This window comes from Bradysia coprophila, unplaced genomic scaffold, assembly GCF_014529535.1.
Source record: "Bradysia coprophila strain Holo2 unplaced genomic scaffold, BU_Bcop_v1 contig_561, whole genome shotgun sequence".
Taxonomy (NCBI): Eukaryota; Metazoa; Arthropoda; class Insecta; order Diptera; family Sciaridae; genus Bradysia; species Bradysia coprophila.
The window spans coordinates 282,692-298,498 of NW_023503807.1; the positions used below are offsets into that span (position 1 = coordinate 282,692).

The 15,807-nt window shown below is 37.1% G+C and overlaps 4 protein-coding genes across 6 annotated transcripts; 1 reads left to right on the plus strand and 3 right to left on the minus strand.

The window, feature by feature from the left end:
• Positions 1-977: 977 nt before the first annotated feature.
• On the minus strand, positions 978-3,001 carry LOC119083146 (nucleolar protein 56). Its single transcript, XM_037192789.1, has 3 exons — positions 2,844-3,001; positions 1,583-2,735; positions 978-1,517 (listed from the first exon to the last, which is right to left on the minus strand). Exons 1-3 carry the CDS (start codon positions 2,844-2,846, stop codon positions 1,186-1,188), a joined length of 1,488 nt encoding a protein of 495 aa, XP_037048684.1. The 5' UTR covers positions 2,847-3,001; the 3' UTR covers positions 978-1,185.
• A 458-nt stretch (positions 3,002-3,459) lies between these two features.
• LOC119083154 (THO complex subunit 7 homolog) lies at positions 3,460-4,438 on the minus strand. Its single transcript, XM_037192801.1, has 3 exons — positions 4,292-4,438; positions 4,101-4,221; positions 3,460-4,025 (listed from the first exon to the last, which is right to left on the minus strand). The coding sequence occupies exons 1-3, from the start codon at positions 4,299-4,301 to the stop codon at positions 3,548-3,550; spliced, it is 609 nt and encodes a 202-aa protein (XP_037048696.1). The 5' UTR covers positions 4,302-4,438; the 3' UTR covers positions 3,460-3,547.
• A 2,034-nt stretch (positions 4,439-6,472) lies between these two features.
• LOC119083148 lies at positions 6,473-8,245 on the plus strand. The gene is made up of 4 exons (XM_037192790.1): positions 6,473-7,078; positions 7,161-7,263; positions 7,328-7,530; positions 7,595-8,245. Exons 1-4 carry the CDS (start codon positions 6,584-6,586, stop codon positions 8,198-8,200), a joined length of 1,407 nt encoding a protein of 468 aa, XP_037048685.1. The 5' UTR covers positions 6,473-6,583; the 3' UTR covers positions 8,201-8,245.
• Positions 8,246-10,455: 2,210 nt separating this feature from the next.
• On the minus strand, positions 10,456-14,635 carry LOC119083149. Of its 3 annotated transcripts, XM_037192791.1 has the most exons (8): positions 14,459-14,635; positions 12,913-12,951; positions 12,664-12,822; positions 12,559-12,587; positions 12,168-12,504; positions 11,278-11,669; positions 10,767-10,955; positions 10,456-10,685 (listed from the first exon to the last, which is right to left on the minus strand). In XM_037192791.1, the coding sequence occupies exons 2-8, from the start codon at positions 12,927-12,929 to the stop codon at positions 10,459-10,461; spliced, it is 1,350 nt and encodes a 449-aa protein (XP_037048686.1). In that variant the 5' UTR covers positions 12,930-12,951; positions 14,459-14,635; the 3' UTR covers positions 10,456-10,458. The 3 variants fall into 3 exon arrangements, with proteins under 3 accessions (XP_037048686.1, XP_037048687.1, XP_037048688.1); XM_037192792.1 differs by lacking the exon at positions 12,913-12,951; XM_037192793.1 differs by lacking the exon at positions 12,913-12,951 and having other exon boundaries at positions 14,431-14,635.
• Positions 14,636-15,807: the final 1,172 nt, after the last annotated feature.

Genomic DNA, 15,807 nt, shown 5'->3' on the forward strand with positions numbered 1-15,807 from the left:
GACAAAACATGGAAATGAAGGAATGACCGACACTTTACATAGTAACTGAGCATTACATGAGTTCCGATTTCATAAATACAAGTCACACTCTATGAGCGCACGACACCAGCCCCATGAAAATACTTGGATCGAAAGTGTTAATTCCCTACAACCTACAGTTATGCCTAGAAATATAGTGAATGTTCGGAGAGTCCGCCTTTTCTGCAGCTTTTCTGCAGACGCTGTTCTGGCAGTTGGGCCCTCAGACAGAAGGAAAAAATCTACATTTTGGCACCAACTTTTTTTTCAAGACTTTTGTAGGCTTGCAGCCCAAAAGTACTGGATTCATTTATATGTGCAACGATAGTGGGTGAGGCCAGCTACAACACCCCATACTCAGTTCCGTGGTACATCGAAGCTGCAGAGAAGGCGGACTCTCCGAACATTCACTATATTTCTAGTCATAACTCTAGTGGATCAACTAGCACCAAGCGGTGCGTATACTCTACCTGTAGGTCTTTTCAAGGCCGACAATCGTACAACATTACAACCATTTAAAATAATTTTTTCTTGAGTTATTGCCGAAAAACTGTTTTCGGTACCCTCTGGCATGTCTTCACTTTTGAGCGCTTTTCACAGAAAACAAATTTTTTAAGAAAAAGTGAAAGACACGTGTTTCCTAGAATTGAAAGACGAATCCAACGAGCTATCACTCATCAAAATCGGAGACCGCTTGTTTCCCAATCACCTGAAGATTTGGCGATATCACTCTTAACAATACTGAGGGTATAGTGCGTATGCCATACATTATATCAGATAAACCGAAACCCTAAAATTAATTCACGTTTGCAAAAGTCAGTCCTGTGCTCTTTTGACTTTGTGACCGGCGATCGGACTTACTTCAAGGTAATATCGAATATGGTTTAATTCGAAGACTTTTTAGCGTGGGTAGCGTGAACAGTGAGTCATCATTTTATCATTTCCGCAAGAAAAATCAATTTGTTTTAGTCGAGAATTTTATTGACCTCTAAAAATGATTGGAAACTTAAATGGTTATCAAAATTGAACTTTTGAAAAACGTTAAAATAATTCATTCAGTATACGTGACTCTTCTACGCTCGTTTGATAGCATTACATGTCGGTCACCGCCATACATAATAATAATGTAAAGTAAAATTTACGTCAATCATCGATGCATTCGACGATTTAGTCGTCCTGTGATTTGTTTTTCTTCTTCTTCTTTTTCTTCTTCGATTCACCATTTTCGGTTCCATTTCCATTCTCCGTTGTGCCATTCAACTCCATGGTCGTGTCACCGTTCGTTTCATTCAAAACACTTCCATTTTGCGATTCGTCGAGTTTACGCTTCTTCTTTTTCTTCTTCTTCTCGGAAGTGGCTGGAGTCTCTTGAGCGACCAATTCCATTGCTTCTTTCATGACTTCAATGTTCTTACGCGGTGTTTCACCAGATTCATAGAATTTAAGGCGATCTTCGACTTGTTGTTTCAACGAATCACCGTAAATGTGTGTCGGTTGTTCTGTAACAGAGCAGGAGAAGGTTAAGAAAACTTTGCGAACAAAAATTCGGTTCTCAGGCACTTACCCAAAAAGCAATCGATTCTCGATGCAATCGAACATTTGTTTGCCAAAAACCGAGAGATGCGGCCCTTGTTCTTCATACCAGCACGTCCAATGAACGACGAGTGATAAAGGAGACCATATTTCGGTGTGTTTGTACGGGCTTTTAATGCTCGGAATAAAGCTTTCTCAGCTCCCAAAATTTGTACGGTCGATGCTGGATACTTGGCCAGATTTGTCAAGCTACCAGCGTGTGAAATAAGTCTTGCACCCACTTGATCGCCGATTAAAACTTGCAAATTCGGAGCCACACTCTCCATTTTCTTGTGTAAATAAGTGGCCAAACGCTTACGATATTCGGATAGTTTGACGACGCGCGTAGCAAACATTTCAATGTTTATCAAATCAATGGGCGATATGTCCATACCCATTGACATTTTCGATGCATCAATGATAGCCTGAGCGGCCTGTGAATCCATCAAAATTTCTTCCAATTGCTCCACACTGTCGGCCGTCAATGATTTTCGATCTTTGATGTACTGTGCCACTTTGGCATATTTGTAGTTTTCGGTCACAATTTTGGCCAACTCTGGGAAATGGTACGAATACCATTCTCTTATGCGCATCGAAAACGTATTGACGTCTTTGTCCAGTTGGTCCAGCAATGCAATCGATTGGATGATCATGTTGTCCACACGATTCACGTTAAATTTGACTTTAGCACGACTATAACTGTGTCCCAAACCCAACTGAGCGACACCGGCACTGGTCGCTGTGAATCCTTTTACCAAATGATGGAAATGAAATCTAATGCCACGAATGATTTCGGGAACGTCACCCAAATAAGTTGTCTTGACGCCAAGCCGTTCTCCCAATGCGCTGCTCAATTTTGGATCGGCAACACCCAGCACACATTTTGATTTCGATGAAATGGCACCGTCCAGAAATACAGCCAAATCTTCTGGTACAATGCCTTCGGATATGGAATTGGCATTTTCCAATGCGGTGATGGCAGTCTTAAATGGAGCAAAACTGACCAGTTTCACCAATGAATTAAAACGTGCCAGGTCGGTCACACATTCTTGTAGTTGCGGCAGTAACATCGACACTTCGTCGAATTCAGTCACTTTGAATAAGCCATAACCAGCAGCGTGTTCGTACAGAACAAACAGTTTAGGCTGAAAAGAATGTGGTTATGTTGAGTCAATTCAATTATCAGTATGGCTGTAGTTGGTAACAAAACCAATTTCCACTGAAACTCGAAGTATAGCCGTAGCCGAACTTACCATTTTGTTTTGTTGTCCTCCCAGTCAGATCGAAATTGATTCAAACAACTTGTAAGTTTTCAAGAGTCCAAAACACCATGCGTTTTTCACTTATCGCGTTAGACACGAACAACTCCACATTGAGTGGTGTATTTGTCAAGTGAAATGAAATGTCAAAGATACACGTGACCTACATGACATTTTCCCCACTTTCACCACTCGTTACAACCATAATCTACAACATTCTCACATCGGCATCTGCTACTACACTTTAATTCATTTAAAATTGGCGCCATTTGAATGAAGTAATGGCGACTCTAGTGACGACAGCGACGACGAAAATAAAGAATGACACCAAATCTGCATCTTGTGGACCCATTCAGCAAACTATGAAGATTTAATCGGTTAAACATCGAGTACTGGCTTACTGTTTGTATGTCTTAGAGAAATTATGGTTTCGACCTCGTCACCACAATTCTTGTCATCACATTACACAGTTAAGAGGAAAATTGCAGAAAGAGAACCATGATATTGGGTTTTAAGGTATTGTCAAACGCTGAGGAAACAACGGGACCCGATCGAGGCCACTTTGAGACTTTTGATTATGTGTGGCACTAAATGATTCGACTGTGTAGACTATCGTAAAAAAATGTTCAGTTTATTCCTCACTCCATATCGCAATTTCTGTAGCACAGAACTAAATTTGACATTCGCTTCAAACAAACTCATTCGGCTACATCCACCATTTCGACATCTTTCACCCCACCTCCATCCACCTCTTCATCCATGAAATCGTCCAATTTATTTTGCAATTCTTGTATGGATCTCATCAACACAGAAAATTCATTTTTCCGCATTTCCATTTTCGCCTCCAGTTGGCGCCGTGTATTTCCCAATTCGTTCAAGTCCTTCTTCAGCACCTCCAGTTTCTCGGTCGTCTTTCGTCTATCCGGCTGTTGGGAAATAATTTTCGCCAAAACATCGTATTCCATTCGATTTTTGCGAATTTTTTTCGCCAACACCAACTTCTCCTTGCTCTCTTCGATCTGTTTTTTGGTCTGAATGATGGCCAAGTCGTATTCCGCTGATACTTTTTCGTAATTTTTCTTCTCCTGCTTCATCATTTTGGACAAATAGTCGGACTTAACAACAGCGAACTCACACTGTGCCAGTTGACCCAACATTCGATTAAAAGTCGGTTGACTGAAAAAAAAATAATTGTGTTTAGTTCATGCGGTCTCGTCGTGGCATTCTGAGAGGTGCCAATTTGCAACTTACTCATCTTCAGTTGTGTCGGTTGAGTTACACCATTTGGTGAACGTTTTAATGAGGACATTGATTCTTCGATCGTCCCCTGTGCCATCTCCGTCGATCAGCAGTCGTCGTTTGATAACCTCCTCTGGAAAAAAATTTATTATAGAAAAACGGAACTGTTTTTATGTAAACACAATGTATAAAAACGCATCTACCATCTGACATCTCTTAATCTCTGACTGGTAATGTGTACACTCGTGATGAACAAATCTACTTTCAATTCAAAATTTTCTTGTTATGAAATAGGGAGATCGTGGAAATGTTTCTTTTTTCGTTTGTTTTGTTTGCAAATGCTGCTTGTGCGGTAGAAAGTACTGTCACTAATGTCACTTCAGACGCTGCGTTTCTACTACAACTTCGATATGGTGACATTTTCAGAACATACATACAAAATTGCTACAATCGTGGAGGCGGCAAAATTTGAATATTCGAACGTATGCATGTTCCATTTAGTAGTATAGAGTTAAAACTGGCAATGAAGACAGAAACAATTAGTCGTGCTAACAATGGATACGGAGGACATTGAACTTGACTCAGTAGTCACTAGTCAGTACCTAATGTAGATATGAATTTTCTCAATAATTGGGGGTTATTGTTGTGGAATCGTTTTTGAACGAGTGGTTCTGTTTTCCTATCTTAAATATAGGTTACCCTTAAATTTTAAGAATGAAGTCAAAGAAGAGAATTAAAAGTCTATACAAAAATCAGTTTTAAGCAGAACTATGAATTTATTTACAAACAAAATTTCGAAGTAGAACAAAAAAGTTATGGTCATAAGGTGTTCCTGGCAATGAAAGTAAATTGATAGGTATGGCCAAACATTCAAATTTGTTCTAGCCGGAGCACATACGGATTTGCATGGCGCCACCTCAAACGAACTCATTTGTAGTGCAAATTTTCACTAGAAATGAGTTCGTTTGAGGTGGCGTCATGCAAATCCGTATGTGCTCCGACTTGTACGGACTGGCCATACCTACTTATCTACTTTCATTGGTTCCTGGAACATTGGAACAGTGGTTTTTAATGATCTCCAGAATGTACACTTTCGATCAAAATATAACGTCAGTAAGTTATCCATTAAGTAGTGTGACAGGTTGAAATTGATGGATGTTCATCCTGCTTTGTGTGTGTTCAGGAAGTCATTGAGTAGTTGTAGATTCAGTTATTTGTTGCGTGCTTCTGAAGCTTATTTGTTGTCGGATAGTCTTAAGTCTGTTGACGAAATTTTTCGATCAACATTGGGGGGTTTGGGTGTCTGAAGAGTTGAAGAGCTATCAATACTAGCGTATTTGTCTTCTATTTATTCTTCATCAAATTTATCTAATATGGTACTTCAGAAGTTTGGTCTAGAAATTATTGATGAAGAAATTTTAAAATTTATTTCTGAAATTCCAATTGAATTTATTCCAGAAAATGAAGTATTGAGAAAAGAACACAGAAATTGGGACTTACCTAAGATCAAGCATCAATTTAATGAGATGTTCGAATCTGGTGATCTTAAGACTCGTGCAAGACTACTTGCGTCATCGACTAAAGAATCTTCAAAGTGGCTGCAAGTGGTTCCATCGAGTCAATTGGGATTGTTACTGGATAATAACACCTCTAGAATTGCTGTTGGTCTTCGACTAGGTTCTCAATTATGCGAAGAACATAAATGTATTTGTGGTGAGATTGTTGCAAAAGATGGTTTACATGGTCTATCATGTGCTAAATGTGCAGAAGGAAAATCCGCTAGACATGACAGTATGAATGTGATTTTCTCTCATCGTTTTTCTAGTGCAGGTATTCCTAACATAATACAGCCACCTGGTATCTCACGAGATGATGGTAAAAGACCTGATGAAGTGAATTTGATACCATAGAGTCATGGTAGATCATTGTTGTGGGATGTAACTGTGAGAGATACAATGGCTGCATCCTATATTACCGATTCATCAAAGAAAGCACGGTCAATTGCTGACAAAGCGGAGAGGCATCAACATAATCATTATATGAAATTAAAGCAAAATTATTTATTCACTCCGCTTGCTTTCGAGACGTTAGGTTGATGGGTCCTGAAACGAAGAAATTTGTGGACAAATTGGGATCAATAATGAAAAAGGCAACTGGTGAGGTTAGATCAAAGGACTATCTTTTGCAACGAATTTCAATCGCTATCCAACGTGGAACCGCTGCCTGTATTTCAGGGACACATTAGGGAAAAGCAGGATAGATGATTTTGATTTATTGTAAATTTATTTATTTTTTTAGAAAAGATCGCTTACTGGCTGCGTCATTATTGTGAGCAGTCTTCTTTTGCGCCATTTAATATAAGTCCTTTATTTTGTAGAAAAAAAAATTAAGTAGTCATAGTGAATTTACACTCAATTCGATGTTTTAAGAAGCAGTGGAATTTTTTCCATCTCAAAATTACTGAGTAAAAACATTTTTTTTTAAATTTAATAGAAATGAGCACTCACGAACCAACTGAGGAAAATGCCAAACAGAAATCGGAAAAAGAATTTTTAACGCTTGCTGATAAGAAACCATCACTGACTAGGTTATCTGGAAATGAATCAATGTCCGCAAGGACTGTATCAACGCGTGAATTGTCTGATAACTTACAACGCACACGCGACGGAATGATAAATTTAATGCGAAAAAAACAGTTATACGCTGACGGGCTAGGACGAGAACGTATTAGCGAGGGCGATGATGAGGAGAATTTCGATATGCTTATTCGACGAAAGCGGCAAAGTAAAGATTCAACACGAACCAGAGGAGTCGATGGATCTTTCGATGATGTAGCGAAAGCGAAAAGGACTCTCCATCAACTGGAAGATTTTGACTCTGAAGAGTTCGCTAACAAAGGTGATCCGAATAGTCAAAGTAATTTATTGAATCCGAAATTCCAATATGGTGGTGGCTCTACGGAAGGAATGTTTAAAGCTAAAAACTCTCAGGTGCGCTATTGCTTCTTTGGCAATTTAATTAAAAAATGTGTAGCCGAAATAACTTTAAGAAGAATCATTTTAATCGCAACAGAAACACTATTTGGGTTCTGACATGAGTTCCAATGGATTTTCGAAGCGATTTGGGAAAATTTTCGACGACAACGACAAACGTTTCACGTCACAAAATCCGAAAAGTTCGTACCTGCTTGGGGTCGGTTGATTCATTCTCGAACATGTTTTTGATTGTTTATTTTGCAGAGGATGGTCCATTGAGCGCACGAATCTTCATTGATGCGTTTTTCCCGAGTCTTGAAGGTAACAGAATTTTCCCCGTGTTTAATTATCGCTGCGCCGAGAAAATTCAAAGAGCAAACAATAATTTTACCGAAAGAAACAGAAAACGATTGAACAATCAATTAGCACCAGTTAGCAGCTCAACGACTATGCAGGAAGTGGAAGATGTATGTTGAATCAACATTGTTGATAATATGTTGATGGTTTCAGAATTACAAAAAAATATTACAGGACTCTCGTGAGACCTCGATAGAACAACAAAAGGAAGATCTTCAGAAGGGTGAAAAAATTCTGAAAGTGAAAGAATATCAAAACAAAGAAGTGCATAAGAAAGGAGATGAATCGCAAAGGACTGAAGCGATTCGAGACCCTAATAAGGTTGAAGAAATGGAACAACAGGGAAAAGACGATAAAAAGCAAAAATTACACCAGAATGTCGAATCAAAGGAAGTCGTTCGAAAACATGATGTACAACAAGCCGAAGAATTGCATAAAGTTAAAGAAGTGGAGGAAACGCTGGTGTCGGAGACAAATTGTGATCGTAGGAATCGTACGAACGTTGTTGATCACTCTATGGTTGACAACGAAGAAAAGCAGTACGAAACAGCGGAACGCGCTCAACAGACTTTGTCCCAAAATCAATCTAAACGAGAAGAACCATCTGCAGCTGAAGAAGAACTTCTGCAGAAAGTATTACGTACTTTAATGGTGAATGAAGAATTAATCGACTTTTTTTGCGAAAAAGTAATAGCGAAAATTGCGGCAAGAAATGATTTTTGTGGTCCGAATTGTAAGGGAATATGTGGAGGATTGAACGATCCACAAAAAGCAAATTGAACGACTCTCGATTAAAATGTTTAAGTTTACTGGTTTGCCGAAATTTTTCTTCTTCAATGTTTTATGGGATGTTCGGAACCGATTTTTCAATGTATGAGAAATATCTGCGAAAAAATCCCATGTGAGGGATTCTTTTGAAAAACAGCCTACCGAAATCGGACGCATTTTCTATTGGAATTTTTTATATATACCTAGAAAGGACTTCGACCCTAGAAGCCAAAACCACTTTCAAAAAAATTCTTCGAAGCTTGTGTGGCTGGTGAAAGGTGAGCAAAAACCGAAAAATTGCAATTTTCTTACAAAAATTCTCCAGTTACGTTACACGAGCCCGACAGGGTCGTGTGGGGTGTCAATAGAAAGGTAATCACATGTACTATTGAGCCGAATAGGGACTTGATGGTTTTAAAATCCATCCACACTGAAATATGTGGGGTAATTTGAGAGGTAATTTTATGTGCCAAATAGCCAAATAGGGACTTATGGCGTTTGGATGAATTTGCGATGAAATAGAAATGTTTAAGTGCCCATATTTCATCGCATTGTTCAAATGTTACAATTTTGCATCCTACGCGCAAAAGTCCATGTTCAAATGTTAGAATTTTCGTACTACGCGCAAAAGTCCATGTTCAAATGTTACAGTTTTGCATCCTACGCGCAAAAGTCCATGTTCAAATGTTAGAATTTTCGTACTACGCGCAAAAGTCCATGTTCAAATGTTACAATTTTGCATTCATTTGAACATGGACTTTTGCGCGTAGAATGCAAAATTGTAACATTTGAACATGGACATTTGCGCGTAGTACGAAAATTCTAACATTTGAACATGGACTTTTGCGCGTAGAATGCAAAATTGTAACATTTGAACATCGACTTTTGCGCGTAGTACGAAAATTCTAACACTTGAACATGGACTTTTGCGCGTAGCATTCTACGTTGTAACATTTCAGATGGACTTTTGCGCGTAGTACGAAAATTGTTACATTTCAGATGGACTTTTGCGCGTAACAAACCACATAAAACCCTATTTGGCCCAAAAAGCTCATACCTTTCAAATGATACCACACACGACCATGTACGTTTTGTGTACCTCGAGAATTTCTGTAAGTTTTCTGTGAAAACTTCAACTGCACATATTTCAGTGTCGATGAATTTTAAAACCATCAATTCCCTATTCGGCTCAATAGTACATGTGATTACCTTTCTAATGACACCCCACACGACCCTGTACGGCTCGTGTAACTGGAGAAATTTTTGTAAGAAAATTGCAATTTTTCGGTCTTTGCTCACCTTTCACCAGCCACACAAGCTTCGAAGAATTTTTTTTGAAAGTGGTTTTGGCTTCTAGGGTCGAATACCTTTCTAGGCAGAAGAAGAATAATTTATTTTAACAATAAATGTGCTGCCCAATTAAATTAGGTTGCTTTACTACACAGCATATCGATCGATCAAAAGATATTATAATTAATAACAATATGTTGAATTTAGAGTTTTAGTTTGAAATTAAAAAATTCCAATAGAAAATGCGTCCGATTTCGGTAGACTGTTTTTCAGAAGAATCCCTCATGTAGAAGGAAATTCATTTTTCTGTGATCGAGTACAACAACGCAGCGATTGTGAGAACTATTTTTCCTTTTACAAAAAAGTAACAGATAATCTCAAGTTAACTAGGAAACTTTTTTCGTAGCTTTTTTTCGCAGATACTTCACAGCCCAAAACCTTTCAATACTCGCCCAGGCCAAACTGCCGATTTAGATAGCAAATGTAAAACTCCAACTAAGGCCGAAGACACACGAACAATTTTGCGTTGATAGGATCGACAATTATGCTGCGTTTTCCATTGTATAGCCCGTGGTGAATATCCGATTACAATGGAAAACGCAACATAATTGTCGATCCCATCAACGCAAAATTGCTCGTGTGTCTTCGGCCTAAGCGATTTTAACATTAACATCGAGCCTAATTTCAACGTTGGTTGAAACAGCCATAACCAAATTGCTATACAAGCTGCAACGTAATGTAGATTCATTTTATTCTTTAAATAATTTAACTTAACAGAATTTTCAAATGACAAAATTGGTTTTGTGTTAATTATATGTAGATGTGAATTTACGGCAAATATTAAGTGTCCATTCCATTCAACAAAAAGCACTCCGTGAGAGAGCCGTCAAATAAACAAAGAAAAAATTGAAAAAATTCAATTTTGTCTCTCATACGGAGTACTTTTTTGGTAAGAGGAAAGTAGACATTACTTTTACGCTTTAAGTACTGAACTTTTCGGTCCACACATTTTTTATTTCCTGCGCATAACTCTCTGACAAACCTTTCAAATAAAGTAAGAAATCAAGCGAAATATTCTTAGCATTACCATACTGATCGTAAGTGATGCCTTTGACATTGTCCAAATCAACATAGTTACTAATATAATCTAGGGAACTGGACGAAATATCGGCTATTGGCAAAGGTTTTTCGTGGTACTGATAAAGTCCTAAATTGTAAATTGTAGATTATTGTAATTAGTTTTCACGCTTCGATGCTATAAGCCGAATGAATTTTTTTTTCTACTCACCAGTTAAAAGCAGCAACGGCAAAAGTAGTAACAACATTAGTAGTAAACGCTTCTTATTGTGATTCTCTGTATTTGATGACTGTAAGAAACACGAATCCCAAAATTGAATAGACGCAATAATTATGTAAATACGTCCAAACGTTGACAAAACCGCGGACTTCAATGTCGACATCGTTTTGGAAGACAGACCTGTTACATAAACAGAATTATCATTCAATTCCGTTCGATTAGACCTACTTCGAGCAACGTGTGTGCAAATTATGTGTACTTTATGTACTACGCCGCTAGTGTGTCATTGTCATTTAGACAATCTTGTGAGATTCGTGTTGTTGGTAGTATCAGTCCCTCAAAAGGCCACGAAACCTTTGCTATATTGTTACATTATCCGATACGAAAAACATTTGTTCTGCGACGTTTAATTTTGAGCGGTTGGAGTTGCTCCAACGATCGTACCAAAAGGACACGTAATTTGCACACGCGTTAGTTAATATTCCACACGCGAATACCAGACCTTTGTTTTCATACAAATGTGCACGACGCACATTTCCGTAATTTTCTTCACTGGTGAATATACAGCAAATTTTGTTGAAGGTGGACAAAATGGTCATGATTATGGCTGTGAAAAATTGTCGAAAGATTGACGGTCTCTTCTCGCTCTCTCGATGAATGTACGTTGGATGATAATCAAACTCATCTAAATCAACGTCATTGTAATTGGACTGATAACGGGATCGAGTAGCCGACATGTGGGTAGGATTTTTCGATGCCATTTCTTTGATACGATCTAGATGGTGATCAAGGCCTCGTCGTGACATGTTTGGCATTGCTATGACGCCCGGTTTGATTTCTCTTCGAAATGGGGAATAGGTGGACGAGTAAACATAATCCGTTTTTGGATATTTCCTGTAAAATAAAAGTCTTATTTCAATTCTTGTACGCATTTCCGTTCATCTCATTGCAACGTCTAGAATGTTAAAGGAGAGTCTATGTTATCAGTTGAATTACAACTTGTCTTGGTTTCAAACTTTTAACATTTCCCGCATTTAATAAAAATCTTAAGGTTAATTGAATAGACAAGCTTACAAGAAGTTAAATTTTTAACGATTACAATCCAATTGATGTTAACAACGCACTTCAAGCAAAAGTCCTCCGATTGATCTGTCACCTGTCAATGTGAATAGTTTTTTGTATGAAGTTACCATTTAATATTTTCAGAGGTGAGAGTCTGGTACGATGAACAGTCGAATTTTTATTTCTAAAAGTTCAGTGAAATATACACTGTCCTGTTTCAGGACTTTATTTAGTGTACCACTAATGCTTGAAGTGCGTTGATGTTACCATTCGAATGTAACGAAGTTCATTCTTAAAGCTTTAGTCTTAAAAGCGATAACAAAAACGTACTTCCAATACTCTCCAGCTTCCTTGTATTCCTTATATGCCAGATGATCATTCAAATTTACATTTTCCAACATTTTCGTTAGATCTTTGCTGTTGTTCAGTGAATTACGCTCGGGCGTAGAAAATTTTGTGCCAAGTAAGTCCACATGTGCACTGTTTACAATATTATCTTTAACTTCTGTTCCACTGTTGAGAATGCGCTTCGCCTTAAGTGTTGTTCGCTGACTACTTTGGTTTGATTTTGTTTGAACTTTTGTCGTTGTTAATTCAGGTACCGTCGATGGTGTGGATGCTTGATTTAAATTTCGCTTGTTATGGATTAGCGCAGCATTGTTCGATTCTACAGAAACGACAGTTCTCGTTTGGGTAATGCTGCTTGTTCCATGATTTATACCTAGCCACTCTGGTTCTTCCGTGATAGTTCTAGTTAGAGAAAAAAATTCTTTAATAGTTGATATATTGTGCAATGAACTGAAATTGTCCGCATGAATATGCTTACGTCACTGTAGGACTCTTTTTAGAAGAACCATGAACGTGACCTACTTCATTACAATTTTCACCATCACATTGTGAACGTAAGTGAAATGGAGTTTTGGATCTTTCCCTGGATCTGTTCCGCAATTCAGGCGCTAACTGTTCGCTCATATCTAATAATAAACTAAAAAAAATAACATTTTAAAACAACAAACCAGTTTCAAAACCTTCTAGATAACGAAAAGTCAACATGCAAAAGTTATGATTTTGTCACCTATTCAATATCAACATTATGTATGTGTAAATATTTAATCTAGTTGAAAAAAGATAGAACAGCGTAAATGACATCATCTAATCGTATAAATATTTTCTTTTTTCAATTTTATACGTCACCGATTTCAACATCTATACATAAAAGTGAAGTATTAACAGGCGGTCTAATTTAAATTATTCATTAATTATTTCGGACTTATACATTTTTATTCAGGAGAATCTTCTTCACGTGTTGTGTTAAAATACGAAAACACATGAAATTCTGCGCCGAGAGTTTTTTATGAGCAGAAATATACAGCTTGCAAACAGTATACATGACCACTCTTTATCTGTTCGCTGTGGATTAATTGTCCATTCTCTTTACGTAACATTTCGCGTATAAAATGTTGTACATCCACTCAATCCCACGTGTGTGAATTTGTAACCTTGAAAATTAATTTTACTTAGTGATACTTATTTATGTAAGCATTACCTCGCCTCGCGGCGAATTCACACTGTAAATTTCGCTCCATGTGATGTAAATATCTATTGGTAGTTTAGTAACGGTCTGCCAAAAAAAGCTGATTGCCCTGAAGATGCTATTAAATGTTGGCAAAATATCGGCATGAAAAACGTGTTTTTTGAATTGTGACCAGAAAATTGAGTAATGTCCGTAGAATTTCATTTCATTTATTTCAGTTTAAATTCAATTATAAATACAAAAAACATCTGCGTAGCTCTAGTGTGACGAAGTCAATTCGAAAGAGCTACGAATTTCAGAGATTAATTTAGCAGAAATAGAATTATCCATGATATGAGAAAAAAAAATTAAATTGAAACGAAAATGGACAATTTAAAATTAATTGGTTTTGCGAGAGCGCTAAAATAATGATGTAGGCAGGTTTGCCTAGTGAAAATAAAAGTCTTAAAAGGTTCAAAAGTTCGAAACACGTATACTCACGGCCTCTGTTATTTTTTAATAAGTGAGGTATTGGTTTTTCGAACTTTTATTTTCACTCGATTCGTGGTCGGCTGATAGATGAAAACGAAATCCTGCGATCTACACCATTCGCACAAATTCGTCTTTTATTTCCTCTTTTCGTACCAACTTTCCTGCCCGGTGGCGGATATTTTTTTCACTGTGGACACCACTAGCACATTACTACCATCCCAGATTCTCATTTTGTTTGGTTTTGGTCTCGGTGACTCTAATGCTACGCTTGAACTTTTGTCTATTTTTCTAGCCACAAGATTTTGTCCAAAAATTCATGTCAACGTGAAATGTGGGGGTGGCTAACGACATGCAATTTTTATACGACATTCGATGAAAGAGATAGAGAGATTGTAATTTTCACTTAAATAACTATTATAAGTGGACATAAAACTTATAATTTATAATTAAACTGCTCATTCATTTTGTACAGCATTTTGCATTAACTTACAAGTTCCAATCGCAATCGGTCTAATATAATAAATATAAGTAAATATACGTAAATAACACAGAGTATACACGATTTGCGTTGTTTATTTATTTAACTACCTAAAATAGACGCTATTCGAACTTTTACCTTAATATTGATCAATGACGTAATCGTGTAAAATTAAAGCAAACATTCACCGATTAATTTCCATAAATTCCACAGTTAAAACTTGTTACAGTATAAACAAAATGATGAACTAAACTAGCGCTTTATTCAATCGAAACCTTCTCAATGTGTGAATTTAACTAAATAATTGCGTGTTGTCTAAATTATTTAAATAGTACTAGATTCCAGAAAGCAGTGTTACCGTCTAAAAATTAGTTCCAAAGGCCAGGTTATCAAAAAAAAACGTGTAGAATTAAATGTCAACAGATTAACGTTGGTTAGCTTTAGTTTGCACATTATCGATAGATCATCTTTAAGTTACGATACTTTCAGACGTAACCTCACTTAAGTTTCGTTAAATGCTTGGTTCATTCATTCATTTGTATGAGATTTTCTTAACGTGGATCCCATTTCAAACGGCCTTGAAGATGATCTTTACTGTCATTAGTTTCGCTAATCGAAGAGATCTATCAAGGTTCTGAAAAAACAGGTTAGTACACTTACGAAGGTGGATGAATCACAAATTTTGACAATTTAGACATGTTTTGTTAAACATACTCATTAGATATTATGTGAAAATTAAACTTGAAGAAGAAGAAATGTTATTATCAAGTTGACATTTTACACAATCTATAATGAGTGTGTACAACAAAACATGTTTAATTTGTCAAAATCGTTCCACCGCCTTCGTGATTAACTCAGGGTCTTAACCTGTTCTTTCAGAACCTTGGTTTACACATCGTGTTTTAAAAATAACAATGATAACTGTTCTTCCTTTCCATTGTTGTTATAGCATAAATGGTGAGTAAACGGAGTGTGGCGCATTTCGTGCTTAAGGTTACGCCTCCGTGACAACATGACGTCAAAAGTCAAATATAACGAAAATTCACGTCGTAAGTGCGCCTCAGAATTTGAATTTTAAGTGAAAAGAATGAATAAAAAAATGAACCGAAATAGTATCGAGCGGAGCAAGTAAGTAAATTTCGGACGTGTGCTAAAAAATGACTTTTCTGTCGAGGAACAACCTACGTTTTGTGCACAGGACAACTGAAATAGACAAATACCCAAATAAATCAATAAATCCCTTCGGGAAATAATCAAGTGGTCTTCCACAACTCGTGCGTGATTTATATGAAATTTTAAATATTCTCGCCATAGATCGTCAAAAGTATACATTTCAATGCTACCGCAGTTGTCCGGTGCACAATAATTTTTTACGTCACAAGGACAAGCTTCCTTGTATGAGAATGGGGTGATTTTACGCGGCTTTAGATGGACCTTGGCACGTTCCATTTTGAATTCACGCCGTAAGTGTGCCTTAAATTTGAATT

What these genes read in the sequence shown, in the direction of transcription:
- LOC119083149 (XM_037192791.1), bottom strand. An exon ending in GGAAGAACCAGAGTGGCTAG is followed by an intron (nt 12,505 to 12,558) that starts GTATAAATCATG and finishes TCGTTTCTGTAG; the next exon opens with AATCGAACAATGCTGCGCTA. An exon ending in GCCGTTGCTGCTTTTAACTG is followed by an intron (nt 10,686 to 10,766) that starts GTGAGTAGAAAA and finishes TTTACAATTTAG; the next exon opens with GACTTTATCAGTACCACGAA.
- LOC119083154 (XM_037192801.1), bottom strand. An exon ending in ACCGACACAACTGAAGATGA is followed by an intron (nt 4,026 to 4,100) that starts GTAAGTTGCAAA and finishes TTTTTTTTTCAG; the next exon opens with TCAACCGACTTTTAATCGAA.
- LOC119083146 (XM_037192789.1), bottom strand. An exon ending in GAGAATCGATTGCTTTTTGG is followed by an intron (nt 1,518 to 1,582) that starts GTAAGTGCCTGA and finishes GCTCTGTTACAG; the next exon opens with AACAACCGACACACATTTAC.
- LOC119083148 (XM_037192790.1), top strand. Translation starts at nt 6,584, where the DNA reads ATGAGCACTCACGAACCAACTGAGGAAAATGCCAAACAGAAATCGGAA. An exon ending in TTAAAGCTAAAAACTCTCAG is followed by an intron (nt 7,079 to 7,160) that starts GTGCGCTATTGC and finishes TAATCGCAACAG; the next exon opens with AAACACTATTTGGGTTCTGA. An exon ending in CTATGCAGGAAGTGGAAGAT is followed by an intron (nt 7,531 to 7,594) that starts GTATGTTGAATC and finishes AAAATATTACAG; the next exon opens with GACTCTCGTGAGACCTCGAT.